Genomic DNA, 25373 nt, shown 5'->3' with positions numbered 1-25373 from the left:
GGTTCGTATTATAGGGGTATTTATTCTGAGTGTGTTAGCGGATCAGAGTGTGCGGGCTGGGTGGTGTATGGACAGGAGGGAAGCGATGTACAGTGGTGCGACGCCATGGAGAGCTTTGTGGATGAGGGTGAGGAGTTGAAATTTCGTTCTGCAGTGGATGGGCAGCCAATGCAGTGACTGGCATAGTGCAGAGGCATCTGAGAAATGGCTGGATAGAAAAATGAGTCTAGCTGCCGCATTTAGTATTTAGTAATTTTTCTGAGGTGCAGGTGGCATGTTTGGGCCATAGATTGGATGTGCGGGGTAAAGGAGAGGTCAGAGTCCAGTGTGACCCCAAGGCAGTGGGCATGCTGTCTGGGGGTTATGGTGGTGCCAGATACTGATATGGAGATATTGGGCAGAAGTCAGCTGGTTGAGGGCGAAAAGACAAGGAGGTCAGTTTTTGAGAGCTTAAGTTGGAGTAAGAGGGAGGACATGGGGTTAGAGACAGCAGACAGACAGTTAGTGATGTTTTGAAGGAAGGGTGCAGAGATGTGTATAGGTGTATAGCTGGATGTCATCAGCGTAGAGATGGTATTGGAGGTCGAATTTGTAAATGGTTTGTCCAATTGGGGAAGAAGAGGAGGAGATCAAGGACCAAGCCCTGGGGGACCCCAACAGCAAGAGGAAGTGAAGAGGAGATACAGCCAGTGAAGGAGACACTGAAAGAGCAGTTAGAGAGGTACGAGGAGAACCAGGAGAGAGAAGTTTCCTTTAGGCCGATAGAGTGGAGCATAGTGAGAAGGAGGTCCTGGTCAACCAGGGCAGTGGAGAGGTCAAGGAAAATTAGTATAGAGTAGTCACCTCTCGACTTTGTTGTCATCAGGTCATTTGATACTATCGTGAGGGCGGTTTCGGTCAAGTGTATGGGGGGAAACTGGACTGGAGGGGGTCGAGGAGAGAGTTGTTAGAGAGAAAGCGTGTGAGGTGGGAATAGAATAGGCATTCTAATAATTTGGAGATGAAGGGGAGGCTTGAGATGGATCGGTAGTTGGCAGCATCTGTTGGGTCAAGGGTCGGTTTCTTTAGCCGAGGGAATATAATGGAATGTTTGAATGAGGAGGGGAAAATACCAAAGGTCAGGGAGAGGTTGAAGATGGTGGTGAGGTGGATAATGACAGCTGAAGAAAGGGACTGGAGGAGGTGAGAGGGTCGCTAGCGCATGTGGTGGGGCGAGCATCGAAAAGCAATCTGGAAACTTCTTCCTCTGTCGTCGCTTCTAATGTAGAGAGTGATTGGTTGATGGATGCAGTGCTGAAGAGACCAGGATTGGGGCTAACCATGCAGTTTTCGGAGATTTCTTTTCGGATGTTGTTGATTTTTTCTTTAAAATTGGCGGCTAGTTCTCCTGCACTGAGATCCATCACGGGGGCCTAATCTTTGGGGCTGAGGAGGGAGTTGAAGGTGTTGGGTTGTGGGATAGGGAGGAGATGAGGAAGGTGAAATAAACTTGTTTAGCGTGGTGGAGGGTGAGGTTATAAGTTTTAAGCATGAATTTGAAGTGGAGAAAGTCTGAGGGCTGCTTTGATTTTCTCCACAGCCCTTCAGCGCACCTAGAGCACCGCCAGATCAAGCATGTTTTGGGCGTGAGCCAGGCTTACCATGGTCTGCGGTGGACGGCTTGGGTCATTGGGGGTGCCACTTCCTCCAAGGCGTGCCTGAGGGTGGTGTTGTAGTGTTTGGCAGCCAGATTAGGACAGGAGAGGAGAGAGCTAGGGTACAGGAAGGACTGAATGGTCTCAGCGAAATGATGGGTGCAGACGGTCTGGAGGTTCCTAGAGGTGTGATAAACAGGAGGGTTTGGGGAGGTGCTAGGTTGCCTGATGGAGAAAGAGAGGAGGTTGGGATCTGAGAGTGGAAAGGAGGTGTTAGTAAAGCCGGAGGCCGAGCAGAGGCAGAGGAAAATTAAATCGAGAGTGTTGCCGTCTCTGTGAGTTGTGTTAGGCTGAGGGAGGAGGTGAGCGTTAAAAGCGGGGAGTTATCAGTTTCCTAAAGCTTCTCTATCCTTTACAAACTATCCCACTCTTGTTTCAAGGACAAGATTTGGGAAAGTTATACTCCGCATTCTAAGCATTTATTTGGTCCCACAAGCACCCCCGTATCGCTTTGAAAAAGCTTGTGCGTTCCAAAAACAGGGAGGGGGGGGGGCTCAATTTCCCGGATATACGCACATACAATGTGGCGAGTCTTATGCGACACTCCTTAGACTGGCTGCAGGTTAACACAATGTTCGCGCTCTGGCATAGCAGAGGGATAGTGATGGTACAATACCTTCTTCATCAAGAAGAACCTAGATACAGAACTCTTAGGAGCTGTGCGATACATATGATCTACCTGCATCTCACTTTCTACCTTATGCACAAATACAAAACTTCCTACGTGCTAGACTGGCTGACATCTCCACGGAGGCGATACTTAACCCCATTGATATACTTATCAGAGATACTTCACGAAGGCATTCAATCTCTGATCTATACCCTAGATTTAGGGACGGATGGGAGGTACAGGACAATTCTCTGCTGTTCAGGAAATGGGTACGAGAGCTACGGGACCCAGAAATACCCCAGGGCATAGTTGAAGGGTGGGCCTCTGTAAGAAAAGCTATTACAAATGAAAGATGGCGAGAAACATACTTTAAAATTATACATGGAGCAATATATGGATTCAACATCCCTCCACATCCCAGAGGCCCGACAAGATTGCATGCATGCCCTCGATGCTCCGAGGCTGATTCTGACTTTTTGCACGGTATCTGGCACTGCCCCAAAATAAAAACGTTTTGGGCAGATACTCGAGAACTTGTGCGCGAGATTGGGGGGCAGATAATACAGTTAACACCACAAGTTTGTGTATTTCACTCTCTTTGTGACCAGACAAGAAGTTCTAATATGACACACACTATTCTTTTAATAGGTAAAAGATGCTTGTTGGCAAACTGGCTGCAAGCCAAACCCCCGGCAGTGTCGGATATCCTGCAACAGTTAAAATATCTTTTAAGAATGGAAAGATTGGAGATTGAGAGATGTGCAGAATCTCAAGCCACAAAGTTTTTTTAAAAAATGGTGGATTTTTATAGAAAGGTTCCTATCCCCAAACGAAATCATTGAATGTATGAGGCCATAAAGGCAACACAACCTGGGATTATATCCAAGATGGTGCGGATCGCCTGGGGAAATTAAAAATAACATAATTAATGTAATTTCACTGTATAGGAGAATTTCTCTCTGGGAGACATCAAAACCCTGAAACCCAAATCAATGCAACCCTAATTTAACTAAGGATTAGACTAGGAAGGCACAAGATTATACATTAGTAATTTTCCACCTTCCACCCTTACTCAGTTGTGTGTTTCAGTTCAGAGGTTTATAAGGTTTGTCCTTTTTTCCCCCCCTTTCTTTGTTTTTTAACACATATATGCATAAATATATATAGTTAATAGACAGGATGATCAAATGCCTAGTAAATGTGGTGTCTGTTGTATCGTATCACTCCTTCCTTTCTATTTATGTTTGCCAGCAATAAATACAGTGCTGGTACTAAACGTAGGAATATTGCTAATTTGACGAACAAACACGAAAATGCTTTATGAGAATCTGGAATTGGTCATTAACCCTTTCCAATCCAATTTGTATCCTGGTTTTCCTAGGGGGCTTACTCTTTTTCTGCCATTATACAATGGTGTTATCTTCTGGCTAAAGCCAGTACTGCATGAGGTGACAGGTTTGGTAGGCTCCGACAGCAGAGAGGCTGGCGATATACAGTAAGAGAACCCCAACGGACGTCTTCCAACATCGGAGCTTTACAGCCTTAAATCATAATGTCTTCAGATGTCAAACAATGGATTGGAAAGGGTTAATGCTTTTGAAATGAACCAAAGACATAAATCTTATATATGTGAATGCCTCTGAGTAGTAATATGTTACATTGCTATGATATATTTTTGTTTTGGTAGTTTGAAAATGACAAAAAAGAGTTAAAAAAGAACTGAGAGGCAGATGAGGAGCTGCAGCCATTAATAGGTATATTGTAATCACAAGGATGAGATTAGGGATTTCACAGGATAGGAAGTGGGGGAGCCAGGCAGCGACGTGGTCTAGGAACAGTCGGGTGGGACCTGACTGCAATGCACAGGGACAATGGGCAGAAGAGTCGTAGTGTGTGGACGTCGAATGACTGAAAGGTGATCGAGGGAAGCAGGGGAATGACCTGGAAGGTACAGTTTGGCGAGAGGAGGATGCCTAGTCCTCCACCGCGCCTGTCGTCCGATCTCGGGGTGTGGGAGAACTGCAGGCCATGAAAGGCTAATGCAACGGGGAGGTGGAATTGGACTGCTGTATCCATTTTTCAGTGAGGGCAAGCAGGTTGAGGTGTTTGGTGGAGAAGAGGTCGTGGAAAGTTCGAAGTTTGGTGCACGTGGATTGCGAGTTCCATAGGGCGCATTTGCATGAGGCAGGAGTGGGGGCCCATGGGCTAGTGGATGGGCTAACAGGGTGGCTTGGTATGACTGGGAGGGAATTTTGGTAGAGAGCAGCACAGGGTGGCCCAGGGCTGGGGGATATGTCTCCTGTGGCTAAAAGTAGTGGGGTAGTGAGGGTGAGCAGGTGATTGGGGGATTTGTTAAGGTGGCTAAGGTGTTTCTTGGCGGTGTGGCAGAATAGAGGTGTCTGAGGAAGGTGGAAAGTGCATGGGAGCTGTGCTTTGTTGAGGAAAGTAGAGAAGTAGTATTCAGAAGAGGACAAACACCATTTGACTTTAGGAGTGCAGATTTTACTGGATTCCTTTTTGGCATCATGTCACATTTCCAGAACCTCTAAGGTACCAATTCAGTGGAAACCATCGAGATGTAACTTAATTTTAGCAACTACACCCATTAGAATAGTGTCTCAGGAGCCACTTGTGGCTTATCGTGGGACTTGTGAGCTATGAACTTCTATATAGGCAATTGACATTATGGCAGCAATATCTTAACCACTAAACAGTGTCAATTCGCACAACATAAAAACTTAATCGGCAAATGTTAGCAATTACACAATATTATGCTTCTCCACATTAAGGCTGGCTGCACACGACTGGATTTGCATTGCGGAATCCGGAGTGGGCGCTTGCCTCCAAATTTCACATCAAATATCTTCCATAGTATGTTATGAAAAAGCGCTTTTTCCGGCACACGAGTGGAAATCAATTGCGATTGTCCACTCACGGAGGAAAAATTGCAGCATACTCTATTTTTGCATGGATTCCCTGTGGATGGCTTCCATTGCTGTCTGACATTGCGGAAAGGTCGCAGATTTCGCTGCATTGCTAGGCGATAATGCGGGAAAAGCAGGAGTTAAAAAAAATCTGTACTGCGCATGTCCGACTGGGAGCCATGTGGACCATCCACAGAACTGAAGAGAAGAAAAGTGACAGGTATGAGCAGATGCCGGGCAGGCACAGGCTCGGATTCCATTGCGGGCTCCTGCATACAGAATCCGACCCAGTCGCGTGCAGCCGGCCTAAGGCTACGAACACACAGAAATTCTGGGCACGACACATGTCATGTGGTTAAGCATCACACTATATTGCACCCTAATATAAGTGAATATGATTGTTGATATGAATATGAACTTACTGCAACCCAAGAATCCATGAGGTTTTGATTTCTCCTGATTGTTGGGTCATGGCAACTTTTGGGTTGCTACAGAATTTCCTTCAGTTACACTAAGATGTAATATAGCAGGGTTAGTGTGTGATCCTTGGCCGTGCAATGCGTTTCATGGAAAAATTTGTCATATAGTCCTAGCCTAAAGATTTCTCTCCTCCATTTTTGGAATGTGGCTCCCACGCATCACTAAAAATTGAATGTGACTCACAAGTTACAAAATGTTGGGGATGTCTGTCTTAGCATATTCATCTGGGGGTATAAGAAGTAGTAGCTTTGTTTAGGGTTTTACTGGCATTTATAAGAATGGTGTATATGTAGGTTGTATAGGGTACATCAGGGCAAGATAGTTCTTTTTTGGGAGAGATGGGGCGGGAAACCCAGCAATTCCACCATTGTTGTATGTGTCTCAGTTTCCCGGCATTTACCGTGTAGTATAAATGACATGTTAACTTTATTCTGTGGATCAGTATGATTACAGTGATACCAAATTTGCAGTATATTATTTATTCTTCTGTGTTGCTACTTTTATACAAAGCACTTTGTTAGGTCACCCTATTCTGAAAGCAATATATTTTTTATTTTTCGGAAGTCAGAGTCGAGCTTGTTTTTTTGCAGGATGAGCTGTAATTTTCCCTGGTACCATTTTGGGTACATGTGAGTTTTTGATAACTTTTTCTTCCATTTTTTGGTAGGGATAACAGCAGTTTTTTTATGGCATTTAGGGTGCATTCAGATGAGGGAAAACCGTGCACTCACGTATTTGCACAAACACGCATAAATGTAGGTCCGTACAGCATTGCTTTCAAAAAAAGCAATGTATATTGCTAGTATATATATATATATATAATATACTAGCTTACCCGTCGCGCGTTGCTGCGAAGACAGACATACATACATTCATTCGTTTTTATATATCTAGATAACAACCAATCACAGGGCAGCTTTCAAGTTACCTCAGCGGTATAATATATAACAACCAATCACAGCACAGCAGCTTTCATGTTACCTCAGCAGTATAATATATAGCAACCAATCACAGCACAACTTTCATGTTACCTCAGCGGTATAATATAAAGCAACCAATCACAGCACAGGTTTCATGTTGCCTCAGCAGTATAATATATAGCAACCAATCACAGCACAGCTTTCATGTTGCCTCAGCAGTATAAGAAATAGCAACCAATCACAGCACAGCTTTCATTTTACCTCAGCAGTATAAGAAATTGCAACCAATCACAGCACAGCTTTCATTTTACCTCAGCATTCTCAATATCCAGCAATTGTCTTGCGAAACGTTCGGCGGATGCATCATTTTGTAGTTGAACACGCATCCCGTTACTCGTAATGCCTTTTGCTTTTGTGCTTGAGATGGAAATCAAACGATCTTTGTCTGGGGGGCATAACTGTCGACGATGCTCGCACGTGCGCCACCTATCGTAGGATAGATGTGCTATGCCAGTAATCTTCCCAGGAGTGTACTCAACAACTTCCCAAAGTTTCATGGCGATTAGATGAATGGTATAGTAGCGCAAAAAGGACAGACAGACCGACAGACATTCCTTTTTATATGTATAGATGACATCAGGAAGTGAGAGAAATAGATTCTGTACGCAAAATTTGGACGCTAATTCCTTTGCGCTTAGAATTGAATAATCGAGTTGGGACCCATTAACTTTTTCTATTTTTTACATAATCAATGCTCGTGCCAAATTTCAAGTTTCTATGACATTGGGAAGTGAGAAAATTAGATTCCGTACGTAAAATTTGGATGCTAATTCTTTGGCGCTTAGAATTGAATAATCGAGTTGGGACCTATTAACTTTCCTATTTATGACATAATCAATGCTCGTACCAAATTTCAAGTTTCTATGACATTGGGAAGTGAGAAAATTAGATTCCGTACGTAAAATTTGGACGCTAATTCTTTTGCGCTTAGAATTGAGTAATCGAGTTGGGACCTATTAGCTTTTCCTATTTATGACATAATCAATGCTCGTGCCAAATTTCAAATTTCTATGACATTGGGAAGTGAGAAAATTAGATTCCGTATGTAAAATTTGGACGCTAATTATTTTGCGCTTAGAATTGAGTTATCGAGTTGGGACCTATTAGCTTTTCCTACTTATGACATAATCAATGCCTGTGCCAAATTTCATGTTTCTACGACATCGGGAAGTGAGAGAATTAGTGGCAATGATGGAAATCAAATGATCTGTGTCGGGGGGGGCGTAAATGTCGACGACGCTCACACACGCCCCATTTATCATAGGATAGTTGTACTATGCCTATAATCTTCCCAGGAGTGTACTCAACAACTTGCCAAAGTTTCATGGCGATCGGATGAATGGTGTAGTAGCGCATAAAGGACAAACAGACAGACACACAGACAGACATACATTCAATTTTATATATATATATATATATATATATATATATATATATATATATATATACACCTCTCCGCCAAAGCCATGTAAATATTTCCCACGGGGAGTCCCCTTGTCACTGAAGACTGTGACAGCACTGACAGCTGAGTGCTGTGTTCTGCCTTTGATTGGTTACAGCACTTAGCCAATCACAGGCAGCTCTCAGCTGTCATTCAATGAATGACTGAGTGCTGCCTGTGATTGGCTGAGCACTCAGCCAATCAGATACAGCCCTGTAAGTAGGCGGGGATTTTAAATCCCCGCCTGCTGAAACAGATTCATAGCAGTGCAGGGAGAAAACAGGCTGGACGCACCTGAGCTCCGGCTGCTGAGGAGAGGTGAGTATGTATTTTTTTTATTTTTAACACATTCTATGGATGATTTTCAGGTAAGGGCTTATATTTAAAGCCCTTCCCTGAAAATCCCTGCAGGGCTTGCCGGCAGCCCATTGCTTTCAATGGGATTGCAGAAGCGCTGGTCCCATAGAAAGCAATGGAAGAACATTGAGATCCTTTGCCACAGCTGTGACAGCTGTGGCAGGGGATTCTTTACTCGCCGTGGGGAGTCCCCTTGTCATTGAACACTGTGATAGTGCTGTCACAGTGTTCAGTGACAAGGGGACTCTCCGCGGGTAATATTTACACGCACCAACGGACCTATGCTGCACGCATGTTCTATGTTTTACAGGTGCGCGCGTTTGCACGACTGTAAAACACGGACATGTGAACACACCATAGGGAACCAATGGTTCTAATACATGTGTGGTTTTGTGCGCACAATGGTATATTGTATATCATCTGAATCCACCCTTACTCTGCGGTATAAAGCACATGTTAATTTTATTTTATGGGTCAATACAATTACGGAAATACCAAATTTATATAGTTTTTTTAATTGTTTTACAGACTTTGCACAGAAAAAAACACATAATCACTTTTTAAAAATCCTTTATTGCCATTTACTGAGAGCCATAAGTTTTTAATTTTTCCATCGGTGTGTGGGCTTGTTTTTCACTGGATGAGCTGACATTTTCATTGTCACAATTTTAGAGTACAGACAACTTTTTGATTGCTTGTTTTTATTTTTTTTAGGAGGTGGAATGAACAAAATACCCCCAATTTTGGCTTTAAAAATAATAATAATTTCCTTACATCATTTACAGTATAAATCAGAGTTATTGTCGATTCTGGATCTACTTAGCAGTGCCGTTCATGCATGGTGTGTTGTGCTAAGTACTTGGCTGCTGAGCCATATAGATACGATGCATGTTGCCAAAGGGTTAAAAAATACAAGTTATTCTGAATATACCATAAAAAACAGTCAGCAATTTGCTCAGTTTCTCCAGTTTTAATAAATTGCCACCATCAGATTTGATACACTTTTTAAAGTGACAGGTTCTCTTTAGGAAATTAGTAGACTACACATTGCAGTACCAATTATTACTTCAAGAGCAGATATGAATACAGAAGCCACCACATAAAGTGGATCATAGATTCTTTCATGCAACTGTTTTGAATGTTATTCAAGAGTCCTCAATGTCAGTTTTACAGCATGGAAGAAAGAAAGCAGGAGAAAAAACAGAGGATGTGTAAATGCCAACAATAAATCTCAAAGTTTCCTTCAGATGGAAAAAGGAAATTAGGTTTAAGTGGCGGAAAACTACCTGTTCACATTACATATAGCAGGGGTTATAAATTCTCTAATGGATGATAGTATAATCTTCATAATCTACAAGATTATCTCCTTGGAAAGCTCTAATCCAGGCTGGTAGTGTCTATAGACAGACATCTCTTCTCCGTCCATCCAGATAGTCATTCGGCTGTATACATGGATTAGCTATAACGACACTGGCATGTCAATGGAATAACATTGTTTAACTCTTTACAATGGCATATAACAAAGGGCGGGATAAAGTCAGTTCGTGAACTTGATGTGTTGGAAGCTAGAGAAACGGGATCTGGGTGATTTTCGCTCAGGTCAAATTGTGATTAGGCTATACAACTGGGTTAAAGCAAATGATTGGTCTTGTGGGATATTCCAGGTATGCAATGGTTAATATCTACCAAAAGTGGTTAAACGAGCGAACCACCGATAGGGTTGTGGACACTCTTTTCTGCGCATGGTGAGCAAAGGCTAGCTCTTCTAGCCTGATCCTAATTACTGAAAAATTCAATGATGGCTAAAAGTGGCATAAACCACAGTGAATCACAGCTTGCTCTATATTGCCCATGCTGACACCTATCCACTTCTCAAAGCACTGACAATTAACATGTGAAGATTAGGGACTGGACCATGGGGCAATGAAAGAAGATGACTGGTTGGATTAATCATGTTTTCTTTTATATCATGTGGATGGCTGGGTGTGTTGCTAACCTGAGAAGAGATAGCACCAGGATGCACTATGGGAGGAAGGCAAGTCGACACAGGCAATGTGATGCTCTTGGCAATATTCTGCTGGGAAACCTTCGATCTTGGCATTCATGTGGATGTTACTTTGACATAAAAACCAATGGCCTAAACATTGTTGTAGACCAAATCTATTCCTTCATAGCAAGGGTATTCCTTAATGGCAGTGGTCTCTTTCAGTAGGATTATGTACTCTTTCACACTGAAAAACTTTCATGAATTGGAGGAAGATGACAAAAATTTCAAGGATTCAAACTAGTTGAGCATCTGTGGGGTGTGCTGGGAAAGCAAGTCTGATTCTTGGAGGCTCCATCTCGGAGCTTACAGAATTTCAAGGATCTGCTGCTAAGATCTTGGTGCCAGGTACCCCAAGTCACATTCAGAGGTCTTTTGGAGTCCATGTCTGAAATATCAAAGCACAAGGTGGACCAACACAATATTAGACAGGTGGCAGTAAAGCTATGGATGATTGGTGTAACCTTGCAGTTACTATTTGCTGCACAGCAAGATTGTAGGGGATTTGTGGAAGAATGAACAAAGTCTATAGACATCATTCTTTAGACTTACTAAGGATTTACTAAGCCAAGTGAGAAAAAATTGGGGCTCAATTTGGACTAAAAATCTGACACACAGGTGAGAGGCTGACAGCCAAGCCGAACAGACGTGCATCCGCATACCTCTGGTCCTACTTACTAATTTCAAGAAAGGGGACTTTTTGAAGCAAGTGGTAAATGCATTGCATAACTTGCACTAGGTCACGCCACACAACTAGGGACTCTGCTTTATACATGACCATTGTCTTGCTTCTCACTGAGGAATACCACCATTGTCCTACTAGTGCTTGTGAGTGATTATTTGTACCACTACTGCCTTCCACAGGGCTACAGAGCAGTAAGAGAATGCCACCTTTAGGTTATACTGCAAAGCCTCCACCTCAATATTAGCCTGGACTATATCACTTTAACCCCTTCCCTCCATATGACGTAAGGGTACGTTATGGCAGCGAGGTACTTCCCGCAACTGTACGTACCCTTACGTCATATGGATAGCGCGAGATCAGAAGCGATCTCGCGCTATCCAGCAGTGGGAGCCGTCTGTCACTGATAGGCAGCCTCCTGCTGCAACAGCGGGGGTGCATGTAGATCGCGGCATGGGAAGGGTTCAGAGGGAGCGCGCTCCCTTTATGATGTTATAGGGCTCTTGCGATATAATCGCAGAGAGCCTGGCTGGTTGCCATGGCAACAGGATGCCAGATAGCGGTGTCCTGTATTGCCATTGCCTATGATAAGCGATAAGGCATTACAGGAGAGAGGTCATGCAATGCCTTATCATAGCGATCAAAGCTGGTATGGTGTAAGTCCCTCAGAGGGACACAAATCATGTAAAAAAAAAATCAAAATAATGTACAAAAAATAAAAAAGTTAAAAAAAAAAGTTTAAAAAACCCCTTTTTTGGGCTTTTTCTCATATTAGCATATGAAGAAAATCCCACATATTTGGTATCGTCGTGTCTGTAACGACACGTACAATAAGTTGTACATAAGTTTTGCCTCCCAAAAACGCAATAAAAGTGATCAAAACAGCCGTATGTATCCCAAAATGGTACCAATAAAAACTACAGCTTGTCTAGCAAAAAATAAGCCCTCACAGAGCTCCATCCATTGAAAAATAAAAAAGTTATAGGACTTTAAATGCAGCAATTTATATTAAAAAAAAAGATTTCCAAAAAAAGGATTTTTATTGCAGAAAAATGGAAAAACCTAAAAAAAAAATTAAAATTTTGGTATGCTTGTAATCGTACCGGCCCGGTGAAACAAATGGATTATGTCATTTATGCTGCATAATTAGCGCCTTAAAAAAAACCCAAAGATCTATGGCAGAATTGATATGTTTTTTCTCCCTGCTATCATAAAAAAATAATAAAAGTTTTACAATATAGTCTATGTACCCAAAAATGGCACCGCTAAAAACTACAGTTCGCCACGCAAAAAACAAGCTCTTATACGGCCGTGTGGACGGAAAAATAAAAAAGTTATGGCTTTTGAAAAATGGAGATTAAAATCCACCAAAAATCCTTGCGTCCTTAAACCCAAACTAGCCCATGTCCTTAGGGGGTTAAAGCTATGAAGGAACTATTATGCTCTGTCTCCATCTAGTGGACTACTTTGATATCACAGCAGGTACTGCAGGAATACACACATCCTCAACTTTCCTTCAGTTCGTTTACCTCATTTACTCTTTTAGTAATGTGTAAACCACTGAACTTTCTCAGTGATCTTATTTATAATATACTAGCTTACCCGTCGCGCGTTGCTGCGAAGACAGACATACATACATTCATTCGTTTTTATATATCTAGATAACAACCAATCACAGGGCAGCTTTCAAGTTACCTCAGAGGTATAATATATAACAACCAATCACAGCACAGCAGCTTTCATGTTACCTCAGCAGTATAATATATAGCAACCAATCACAGCACAACTTTCATGTTACCTCAGCGGTATAATATAAAGCAACCAATCACAGCACAGGTTTCATGTTGCCTCAGCAGTATAATATATAGCAACCAATCACAGCACAGCTTTCATGTTGCCTCAGCAGTATAAGAAATAGCAACCAATCACAGCACAGCTTTCATTTTACCTCAGCAGTATAAGAAATTGCAACCAATCACAGCACAGCTTTCATTTTACCTCAGCATTCTCAATATCCAGCAATTGTCTTGCGAAACGTTCGGCGGATGCATCATTTTGTAGTTGAACACGCATCCCGTTACTCGTAATGCCTTTTGCTTTTGTGCTTGAGATGGAAATCAAACGATCTTTGTCTGAGGGGCATAACTGTCGACGATGCTCGCACGTGCGCCACCTATCATAGGATAGATGTGCTATGCCAGTAATCTTCCCAGGAGTGTACTCAACAACTTCCCAAAGTTTCATGGCGATTAGATGAATGGTGTAGTAGTGCAAAAAGGACAGAGAGACCGACAGACATTCCTTTTTATATGTATAGATGACATCAGGAAGTGAGAGAAATAGATTCTGTACGCAAAATTTGGACGCTAATTCATTTGCGCTTAGAATTGAATAATCGAGTTGGGACCCATTAACTTTTTCTATTTTTGACATAATCAATGCTCGTGCCAAATTTCAAGTTTCTATGACATTGGGAAGTGAAAAAATTAGATTCCGTACGTAAAATTTGGATGCTAATTCTTTGGCGCTTAGAATTGAATAATCGAGTTGAGACCTATTAACTTTTCCTATTTATGACATAATCAATGCTCGTGCCAAATTTCAAGTTTCTATGACATTGGGAAGTGAGAAAATTAAATTCCGTACGTAAAATTTGGATGCTACTTCTTTGGCGCTTAGAATTGAATAATGGAGTTGGGACCTATTAACTTTTCCTATTTATGACATAATCAATGCTCGTACCAAATTTCAAGTTTCTATGACATTGGGAAGTGAGAAAATTAGATTCCGTACGTAAAATTTGGACGCTAATTCTTTTGCGCTTAGAATTGAGTAATCGAGTTGGGACCTATTAGCTTTTCCTATTTATGACATAATCAATGCTCGTGCCAAATTTCAAGTTTCTATGACATTGGGAAGTGAGAAAATTAGATTCCGTACGTAAAATTTGGACGCTAATTCTTTTGCGCTTAGAATTGAGTTATCGAGTTGGGACCTATTAGCTTTTCCTACTTATGACATAATCAATGCCTGTGCCAAATTTCATGTTTCTACGACATCGCGAAGTGAGAGAATTAGTGGCAATGATGGAAATCAAACGATCTGTGTCGGGGGGGGCGTAAATGTCGACGACGCTCGCACACGCGCCATTTATCATAGGATAGTTGAACTATGCCTATAATCTTCCCAGGAGTGTACTCAACAACTTGCCAAAGTTTCATGGCGATCGGATGAATGGTGTAGTAGCGCATAAAGGACAAACAGACAGACATACATTCAATTTTATATATATAGATGAGTTCCGGCTTACTATTATCACCCTTCTATTTGCCTCTGTACCTTCTTTATGACCCCAGGTAAATTGATCAAGATTACTAATAAACTATAACAATTTGCACGATCTGGCACCATGGAGGACACCCAGGCTACTGTATCTACTGACCCTCAGAACTCTTCTGCTCAGTTTGTTGCTCCATCCACACCCTCTGTGGCTAGCCCGACTTTTTTGGGTGTCATTAATGAAATAGTGGAGTGCCACTCTGTACTTACTGAAAAGATCAATGCCTTTCACTTGGACTTCAGTCTGGTGCATGAGGATGACCAGTCTCTGTGGGAGCGCACTACTGAGGGAGAGACCTGTGTCTCGGACCTGAAAGGTGCTACCACTTGACTTAGGGCCCGGGTGCAGACTCTGCACTCTGCTGCACAAAAGAATAAACTAGATGACCTAGATCAGTGTTTCTCAACTCCTGTCCTCAGGGACCCCCAACAGGTCATGTTTTCAGCATATCCTATAGTAAGAACACCTGTGACAATGTCTGAGGCACCAACAATAATTTCATCATCTGTGCAATACTGAGGAAATCCTGAAAACATGACCTGTTGGGGGTCCCTGAGGACTGGAGTTGAGAATCACTGACCTAGAGAACTGCCTGCACAGATGCAATTTAATGCTTATAGACCTACCGTAGAGAGGAACAGTCCTAGCTCGGGTTGGCCACAGGTGCTGCATTTATTCATGTTTCATGACATGTTGTGTTGTATTTTTGTGACTTCCCTCGATGGGCTTTTTGGGTGTGTTTTAAACCGTATTGAGGTTCTTCTGAATGAACTGCCTCTTCTACTGATGGCTACTAGCAACACTGTTGGATGTATATTGTCCTGATGTCACTATCTATACCTCTATGGTACCAGTTTTTGTCTTCTCACAGGGAAGGTTTGCATTTTGTGGTTTTCTTTCGATGTTTCACTTTCTGTTTTTTTGTTAGCGGGCCTTGCAACGAGCTTCATTGTTACAATGGTTATGGGATTCATATCTGTCCTATGTTGGACTGGATGGCTAAGGTTGTTGTGTGTACTTATCTGTCAAATTGTTTAAGTTTGTCTTTTTTCTCCTCAGCGCGACTACTTTTCTGGTGTTATGCGGGTCTCTTACACTGCTTATATTTTTATTTGGGGCAATGGCTGATATTCAATGCAAACTGCTCTCCTGGAATGTCAGAGGCCTGAATTCTAAATTTTAAGAAGCCTTGGAATTAAATTTTCTGAGAACGTATTCCACCAATGTTTTGTTATTTCAGGACACACTCTTGCAAGATTTTGAATATTGGAGCCTAAATGGGCCTTTGTTGGCTCTGCTTATCATGCCACTTATTCTAATTATGCCAGAGGGGTCACCATCCTGTTGGCCAAGGCAGTCCAATTTACCATTAGGCAAATCCATAGGAGAGGTCTGGTGTGAGCTGATCCTCACAATCTTCATTGGGGGTGGTTATCGCTGCATGCTAAGTGCAGAACTAAAAGAATGCACGCTGACACTAAAGGTACATTTACACTGAAAGATGAAAGATAGTTTGAGTGACAGTTTTGAGCGATCATCTTTGCATAACTCTTAAGTAGCTAATTAGCTACTCAAAGAGTTAAATGCAGGTGGAGCGAGACACCGCTGATAACTCCGAGAACAGCAGCTGTTTTGTATATGCAAACAGCTGCTTTGTTCTTAGAGCTTTCAGCTGGTATCCCGCTAAGTTGATAGCTCTGAGAACAGCAGAAATGCTGAGAGCTTTTTTGTTCTCGGAGCTTATGGCTGGTATCCTGCTGGGAAGTCCCAGCAGGATACCAGCTGAAAGACTGCTATCAGCGCCGCCCGCTGAGAAAATCAGCACACGGCGCTGATAACAGTCATCGGTGATTTCTAGCTTGCTAGAAATCAGTGATGAATGAATAGTGAACGAACAGTGCTTGATGGCAGCGGGTTTAGACACAACGATTATCGCTCAAAAGATGGCTTTGGAATAAATTTTCAGCGATAATCGTTGTGTCTCAATGGACCTTAACTCGCAAATCAGCTCACACCAGACCTCTCCTCTCTTCAGGGTGTGCAAATAGGAACAACACCACTATACAGGACTTCTATGGACGGCTTCCCCTTGTTGACTAACAGGCTTTCTTTTATTCATGGTGAGTGCCTGCAGTCCACCAGTTGCTGATATATATATATATATATATATATATATATAGCTTTGTTTAATGCATAAAATTGGGACACTTTGTGATTACTAGTTGAGGTGGTGTGTTTTTTACCTTACGCTCAACAACATAGCTTCCATTTGTTCTGTTGTGCGCAGTTTTACCAATAGAGTTTTTTTGCGCACTGTTCTCTTTTATGATTTTTTAAAAAGTGTTTCAGTACATTATATGATAAAAGTAATGGTATAGCTGAAAAATACAACTCCTTCTGCAAAAAACTAGTCCTCATTAGGCTATGTCAATAAAATTACAAATACATTATTTTTTTTGAAAGCAGAAAAAAAAAAAAAGCTGTGTCTCCAAGGGGTTAAATGCTAGAGTGATTAAAAAACTAAAACAAAACAAAAAAAGCTGCTCTGAAAGTTCAAAGTTTTGTAATTTTAGTGTGATCTTTAAAGCTACCCTCTGGACCCAAGACAAAATGTTGCGCAGGGACTGGTTTTTATGACGTTTTCTGTCTTCTGATACGGTTGCCACAGTCTTCTAACTACCCAATGTACGCTGTGCATCAGTAATCCAAAACACTTTGCACTTCTCTGATTAGCGAGCACTGATCACATGTGCTGTGCTGGCTAATCAGAGAGCAGGTGTAGTGCAACGGTGGTCTAACCAATGTACAGTTTGCATTAGATAGTTAGAAACATGCAGTGGCCCTCTTGAAAGACTAAAAGGAAGGCAAGGGAACCAGTGGATCTAAGGAATAATGATGAAGAGGAGAATGGTAATTGAAATAACTCCCCCCTCTGGTCCCAGGACAGAATTGTTTCTTTGGGATCAGAGAGTTGCTTTGACGGTTTGCTAGTTTTTTTCCATGAACAGCACACAGCCCCATTACACTATTTTACATGGACGAAAAAACACAAAGCATGTTCTATAACTGGCCGTTTCACGGATGAGGAATAGACCATGCCAATACATGTCAAAATGCTGTGTCTGAAGATATCAGACAGAACAGGTACTGAAAATCACACCTAGCTGAGCGTTTTGACCAATCACAGGCAGCGCTCAGCTGTCATTCAATGGCAAAGCGCTGCCTGTGATTGACTGAGTGCTCCGCCAATCAGACCAGCGCTTTCAGGGGGTGGGGATTTTTCAATCCCCTGCCTCCAGAAGACAGAAGATGACTGCCAGGGCCGGAGAGAAGAATTTTTTGTTTTCAGCTAGGGATGATTTTCAGGGAAGGGTTTATATTTCAAGCCCTTCCCCAAAAATCATTGCTGCGGGGGTTGCCTGCAACCCACTGTTATCAACTAGGCCGCAGCAGCACCGGCCCCATGGAAAGCAATGGGATAGCATTGCTGACTTCTGCCACAGCTGTGACAGCTATGGCAGGGGATTCCTTCATCTCCGCGATCCCCGCGGGGATGACGGAATCCCCTGCCATAGCTGTCACAGCTGTGGCAGAAGTCTGCGATATACTCCCTATGTTTTCAATGGGCCTGGGGCTGCTGCCGCTGGCCCCATTTAAAACAATGAGTGATATCGCAACATTTTTTTTGCGCTGCAAGGTTTGAGTGTAAAAATCGCAAATTAGTATGAAACTATTGAAAATCATTGGTTTCATAATCATGCGTTTTCCCTCACTTTTGCATCGCAAGAAAACATATCGCAAGTGAGTAGGCGCCCTAAGTGAAAAACACTAAATGTCTTAGTGAAAAAAAAGACTAAACATCATGTGGGCTTATTCACATGAGCATATATTGACCGGGTTTTCACGCCCGGCCGATATACATTGCCCCTGTGATGCATTGGCTTACAATGCATCAGTGCACAGGGACGTATTTCTGCGGTGTGAAAGCGCCCGACCGAGCGCCTCCATGCCGGCGGCGGCAGCTCCATAGACTCCTGACTGCTAGACTTCCTTCTCCACTCACCCCTTGCCTCTGTTTGCAATGGGAGGGGACGGGACAGGGCTAAGCTGTGGACAAGGGGCAGGTAAGGAGCTTAGCTTCGTCCCCTCCCATTGTAAACGGACAGAGGGGAGGAGAGACAGCGAGGGGGAGGGAAGGGGTAATGTCTCCCCAGGACCCACGGCATTGCGGCCTTGGCATATATGCGCCGGGCCCTTTGCCGTTTAGGGATTTTTACAGTGCCGCAGGGCACACGTAAAACGTCTACGGCTGTGTACATGGGCCCTTATGGATTTTCTCTATGCTCTGGTCCTGGTTTTGGCTTTCAAATTCTAATGCAAAATACTGACCAGAATATTGAATTCAATTGGAAGGGTGAAATATGCTGCAGATCAGTACCAACATCTACAAAAAAAAATCTGCAGAAAATCAGCTACATGTGAACACACCCTGAAATTGGAATTAAAATTCATCCACATATTGTGTAACATATATGAAATTTGTGCATTTCTCTTAATATTCTACATCTCTACTAGAATATGATTTTTCTTTGCAAATACTTAAAAGAAAAAAAAAGGGAGGTATAGGTTTTTTTTTCTACTCATCTACTCTAACATGAAAAACATTTTTTGTAAGGACTAACCCTTAGTAATGAAAATTTGTTGGTCTGCCAATTTTGGTTTTTACATGAATGTATTACAGCATCATGTATTGTGTCAAGGTTGCAATTTGTTTTGCCAAATACATGTTTGGATCCTGTAAAAGTAAAAAGTGCAGGATAGCTTCAGCTCAGCTCCTTGATGGCATAGTTTTGGGTTATAATTTGTGTGGTGAAAGTTTTAACAATTCTGTTGGGCCCTGGGTAACCCATCCATCCACAATTTCATAAATGTGTTAGCATGACGGAAAACTGGTAATACGTTGCAAGTTTCTGCAGAACAATGGTTTTTAAAAAAACGTGTATATTTAACATATATATATGTATATACTATCGGTCAAAAGTTTAGAACACCTCAATTTTTCCAGTTTTCATTGATATTTGCACAGTTTAATGTTTCAAATGTACTTTGAAAATAAATCGTTGAACAAATAAACAATAAAAATAATGGATTAACTTTGTTTCACCAAAATAAATCTAGATTTTTGAACCTTCAAAGTAGTCACCTCTAGCTGATATAACAGTGTTACACAATCGAGGCATTCTTTCTACAACTGCGTTAAGATATTGCTCAGAAATTTCTTTTCAACATTGTTGCAAAATTTCCCACAAATGTGCCGCACTTGTAGATTGCTTTGCTTTAACTCTTCTGTCCAGTTCATCCCAAAACAGGGTTATTGGGGTTTAAATCTGGAGACTATGCAGGCCATTCCATTCTTTGAATCCTATGGGCTTTTTCTTGTCTTCTTAGGTACTTCTGACATAACCTAGACGTAGGTTTTAGATCATTGTCTTGCTATAATATGAACCCCTGACCAATTAGGCATACACTAGAGGGTATTGTATGGCGTATGAAAATGCTGTGATAGCCTTTTTTGTCTAGTGTGCCAGTTACCATGTTCAAGTTGCCAACTTTGGATCCAGCAAAAATGCCCAATACATCAAGCTTCGTCTTCCATGTTTGACAGTTGGGGTCACACATTGAGGAACCATCCTTTCATCTACTAAAAACTGTGTATAAAAACCCTGCATGATATACCACATATGTCAAATTTTGATTCGTCTGCCCATAAGACTTTCTTCCACTCTTCAGTAGTCCACTGGAGGTGCTGCTTGGCCCAGGCAAGTTTGTGTTTTTTATTTTGCAATCTTTCATACTGATATGCTACCTGTCAAACATGCAGATAGAAATCTTCTCTTCACAGATTAAATGGAAACTTGTTTACTTTTAGCTGCATTAAGCTGTGCTGTACCATTTTGTGTCTTGAGGCGCCGATCACGCAAACTGTTGATTTTCAAAAAGTTATCTGATTTATAGTGGCCTTTGGTCTGCCAGACCTCTTCCTACCAAGAGTTTTCTCCAGTTTCCAAGTGCCTTTTAATGGTATAGGAAACTGTACAGACTGCCACCTTGGTTTTCTTGGCAATTTCTCTGTAGGACAGGCCTAGACTTCTAAGGGTTATAATTGTCTGTCTTTTTGGTTAATTGCCTTTTTCTTGCCATTATGATAGTTTTGCTCTTCAGGACAGAGCACATTGCTATTGAAATCCTGCCTTAGAGGGTATTGTAATGCAGTCTGTACCAACACCAGTTATATGGAATCAGAGGGTTAAAGTAAACTAGAAACTTGAGACACCTGTAGGAATAGTTTGCATCCAATTTAAAACATATTTAGCTTTCTGCGCTGCAGATCAGCTGCCCTTGATGTGTTCCCTGAAAAAGCCCTTTAGTTAAAATCCTAAATTCAGACTACTGTTGCATTTCAGGTTAATATTTCATATTTTTAAATTTATTTTTGAACCATTTCATATTATTTGCTGGACTTGAAGTGTGTTAATGTAAAAAATAACTAAGAAAATTTAGGTATTCTAAAACTTTTGACTGGTAGTGTATATTTTACTGAATTGTACAAGAATGTATTGTTTTGTATCTTGGGTTATTGGAGACCTTTTAACAAACCCTGTTCATTTACAACAGAAAAAGTCTGTTGCGAAATACAGTAATGCTATGGATTTTGATATCTGCAGTATAATGTATTTCTGCAAAAATTGCACAGATTTGCACTGCGGAATTCACTTACTGCAAGTTCTATACTAAAATCCACACACAGATTTTGGTATGGATTTTCTTTGCAATGTGTGCACATACCCTTAAAGGACCACTATAGGGAAACTTTTTATTGTTTTCCCAGAGTACTAAGGCACTTAATATACTTATTGTCTGCTTTTTTTATAATACCCATTGAATAGACAGTGACTTCCAGTCTACCAGTTTGGCTCGTTACAGGTCAGGTGGGATAATGGATAACCAAATCAAAATGTGTAAACAGTGGAACTTTCATAGGAATGAGTAGAGGAAGTGACTTCCGGTTCAAACAGCAAAGACTGTAGTATCCGGCTTGTCACAGAGGGCATTACATGGAAGCAAGGAAACAAAAATGTCCTGGAATGGCTGTTTAACCTTCACATCGAACAACTATCATCCAGATAGGCACTCAGAAAAGTCTCTATAGCGTACAGGGTTTTTGAAAGCTTTAACTTATTGTTCATTATTTGTTGAGATATTGTTTGTAGGGGCTATCCGCATGCAAATTCATTCACAAGTCATTTAATGTGAACTGCAATTTTACACCAGGCAACTTTTGATCAACCAGCGACTATTTTTTAGTTGAGCTGAAAAGTAAAGTGAGTGAATTACTGCTCACCCCCCTGTTTGGCGACTGTGCTAACATTGAACAACTGTTGTTTACAATTATTCGGACGATCGCCATCCTTTATAAAGCCATTCCCCCCAAAAATCAAGGGATTTGTGAACATCTCTTGAATACGCATAAAAGCCTTTTATTTGGATATAAAGAAGGACAACACTGCTATTTAATAATATGTTCATTTTCTAAATGTTTACTGTGTATGTGGTAGTAAGACATTTTCTTTCTCTCTGCAGGTATTTTGGGCTCTACAGCTTGTTACTGTGTTAGTTCCGGGAGCAGTTTTCCATCTCTACGCAGCCTGTAAGAGTATTGATCAAGAAGATATTCTCCAGAAGCCTGTTTACACTGTTTTTTATATCATCTCTGTACTGTTAAGGATTACTTTGGAAGTAGTAGCCTTCTGGTTACAGAGTCATCTTTTTGGCTTTCAAGTAAATCCAATATTTAAATGTGATGCAGGAAGCCTAGATAAAAAATATAACTTTACCAGATGCATGGTGCCAGAACACTTTGAGAAAACAATTTTTCTAATTGCTATGTATACATTTACAGTAATTACAATGGTATTGTGTGTAGCTGAGATTTTTGAGATCCTATGTAGGCGGCTGGGATTCCTAAACAATCAGTAACCTACAGTACGTGCAACTTATCGTGTTTCTGGTGCTTAAATATGTAACGATGCATTAAAGAGGACCTGTGAGCAATTCTGACATGTCTGTTTTAGTAACTACTTGTATTTCTAATAAGAATCTACAGAACTCTGTATTGTGCTGTTCCTCGGCTATTCTAACTAAATATATTTATTTTAAAAAAATTGACAACTGGGTGTTCCCAGTTGGGGGTGTGTTCTTGATCAATCTCACACTGCCCAATCAGTGCTGACATTACTGGTCTGCGTAGGGACACTCCCTTTTGAGAAGAGGAATTATAAAAACCAACTGGCAATATACTCCTAAATTTCCATGTGGAATGACAGAAGAACGGCACAACGCACAGTTCTAAGAAAATATACTCAAGAAATTGTTATTTCATGGAGCATAGAAGTATTTATTAGAACAGACGTGTCAGGAGCGTCTCTTTAAATGCAGCAATAGATGACATATCTGCAATTTTACTGCAGGATTTTATGTGCGCTGTATTGGCAGCACTGATATCATGTATTTGTAAATATGTACATATTGAGCTAATATCAATTAATAACCATTGAATGATTGTGGCTGAAAAGTTGGAGGAAAAGTACCAACATTGAATAGCAAGGTATATTTTCACTTGATGATAAAGTAGTAGACATACTTACGTGACATGTAGAAAACAAAGGTTTATTGCTGTGATCAAATAGAGTTCAATTTCTTTTGTTTACCATTAGGGGAAACCAGCAAAAATGGCTTCCTTCCTTCCTTCTAGGAAAAAGCTGCTTTAAACAACAATTCCTACCACTCAGTAAATATCCTTCTTTTAATACATAACATATTTAGATTTATTACACATAATTGCAATGAATAATAAGCCAAAGACTGTGCATTTAACATTGAGCAGGGAGTTGGACCAGATGACCCTTGAGGTCCCTTCTAACTCTACGATTCTGTGATATATTTGAGCACATAGTAGAGAAAAAACAAATTTAAAGTTTCTCCATATACATTTCATTGTAAACTGTTTATTTTCTTATCCACTTGCTCAATTATAAACTGCAAGCCTGTTTACACAACTACAGTTAGGGCCAGAAATATTTGTGACAGTGACAGTGACACAAGTTTTGTTATTTTAGCTGTTTACAAAAACATGTTCAGAAATACAATTATATATATAATATGGGCTGAAAGTGCACACTCCCAGCTGCAATATGAGAGTTTCCACATCCAAATCGGAGAAAGGGTTTAGGAATCATAGCTCTGTAATGCATAGCCTCCTCTTTTTCAAGGGACCAAAAGTAATTGGACAATGGACTCTAAGGGCTGCAATTAACTCAGAAGGCGTCTCCCTCGTTAACCTGTAATCAATTAAGTAGTTAAAAGGTCTGGGGTTGATTCCAGGTGTGTGGTTTTGGATTTGGAAGCTGTTGCTGTGACCAGACAACATGCGGTCAAAGGAACTCTCAATTGAGGTGAAGCAGAACATCCTGAGGCTGAAAAAAAAGAAAAAGTCCATCAGAGAGATAGCAGACATGCTTGGAGTAGCAAAATCAACAGTCGGGTACATTCTGAGAAAAAAGGAATTCACTGGTGAGCTTGGGAACTCAAAAAGGCCTGGGCGTCCACGGAAGACAACGGTGGTGGATGATCGCCGCATACTTTCTTTGGTGAAGAAGAACCCGTTCACAACATCAACTGAAGTCCAGAACACTCTCAGGGAAGTAGGTGTATCTGTCTCTAAGTCAACAGTAAAGAGAAGACTCCATGAAAGTAAATACAAAGGGTTCACATCTAGATGCAAACCATTAATCAATTCCAAAAATAGACAGGCCAGAGTTAAATTTGCCGAAAAACACCTCAAGAAGCCAGCCCAGTTCTGGAAAAGTATTCTATGGACAGATGAGACAAACATCAACCTGTACCAGAATGATGGGAAGAAAAAAGTTTGGAGAAGAAAGGGAACGGCACATGATCCAAGGCACACCACATCCTCTGTAAAACATGGTGGAGGCAACGTGATGGCATGGGCATGCATGGCTTTCAATGGCACTGGGTCACTTGTGTTTATTGATGACATAACAGCAGACAAGAGTAGCCGGATGAATTCTGAAGTGTACCGGGATATACTTTCAGCCCAGATTCAGCCAAATGCTGCAAAGTTGATCGGACGGCGCTTCACAGTACAGATGGACAATGACCCCAAGCATACAGCCAAAGCTACCCAGGAGTTCATGAGTGCAAAAAAGTGGAACATTCTGCAATGGCCAAGTCAATCACCAGATCCTAACCCAATTGAGCATGCATTTCACTTGCTCAAATCCAGACTTCAGACGGAAAGACCCACAAACAAGCAAGACCTGAAGGCTGCGGCTGTAAAGGCCTGGCAAAGCATTAAGAAGGAGGAAACCCAGCGTTTGGTGATGTCCATGGGTTCCAGACTTAAGGCAGTGATTGCCTCCAAAGGATTCGCAACAAAATATTGAAAAAAAAATATTTTGTTTGGGTTATGTTTATTTGTCCAATTACTTTTGAGCTCCTAAAATGTGGAGTGTTTGTAAAGAAATGTGTACAATTCCTACATTTTCTATCAGATATTTTTGTTCAACCCTTTAAATTAAACGTTACAATCTGCACTTGAATTCTGCTGTAGAGGCTTCATTTCAAATCCAATGCGGTGGCATGCAGAGCCCAACTCGCGAAAATTGTGTTACTGTCCAAATATTTCTGGCCCTAACTGTATATGTCATCCAAGTCAATGACACATTCACTCACAAGTATGTA

At 41.3% G+C, this 25373-nt stretch overlaps 1 protein-coding gene across 1 annotated transcript in view; it reads left to right on the top strand.

Annotated features, from left to right (window-relative positions):
- The window catches only part of GJE1 (gap junction protein epsilon 1), a 29448-nt gene extending 6859 nt beyond the window's left edge, over nucleotides 1–22589 (top strand). Inside the window, exon 3 of the mRNA XM_066594555.1 lies at nucleotides 22194–22589. Coding sequence (XP_066450652.1) covers nucleotides 22194–22589 — 396 coding nt within the window. The remainder of the gene's footprint in view (nucleotides 1–22193) is intronic.
- Nucleotides 22590–25373: the final 2784 nt, after the last annotated feature.

The sequence above is a fragment of the Eleutherodactylus coqui genome, chromosome 3 (genome assembly GCF_035609145.1).
Source record: "Eleutherodactylus coqui strain aEleCoq1 chromosome 3, aEleCoq1.hap1, whole genome shotgun sequence".
NCBI lineage: Eukaryota > Metazoa > Chordata > Amphibia > Anura > Eleutherodactylidae > Eleutherodactylus > Eleutherodactylus coqui.
Note: the sequence above shows the minus strand (reverse complement) of the source record. Positions and strands in the feature narration are given on the sequence as shown.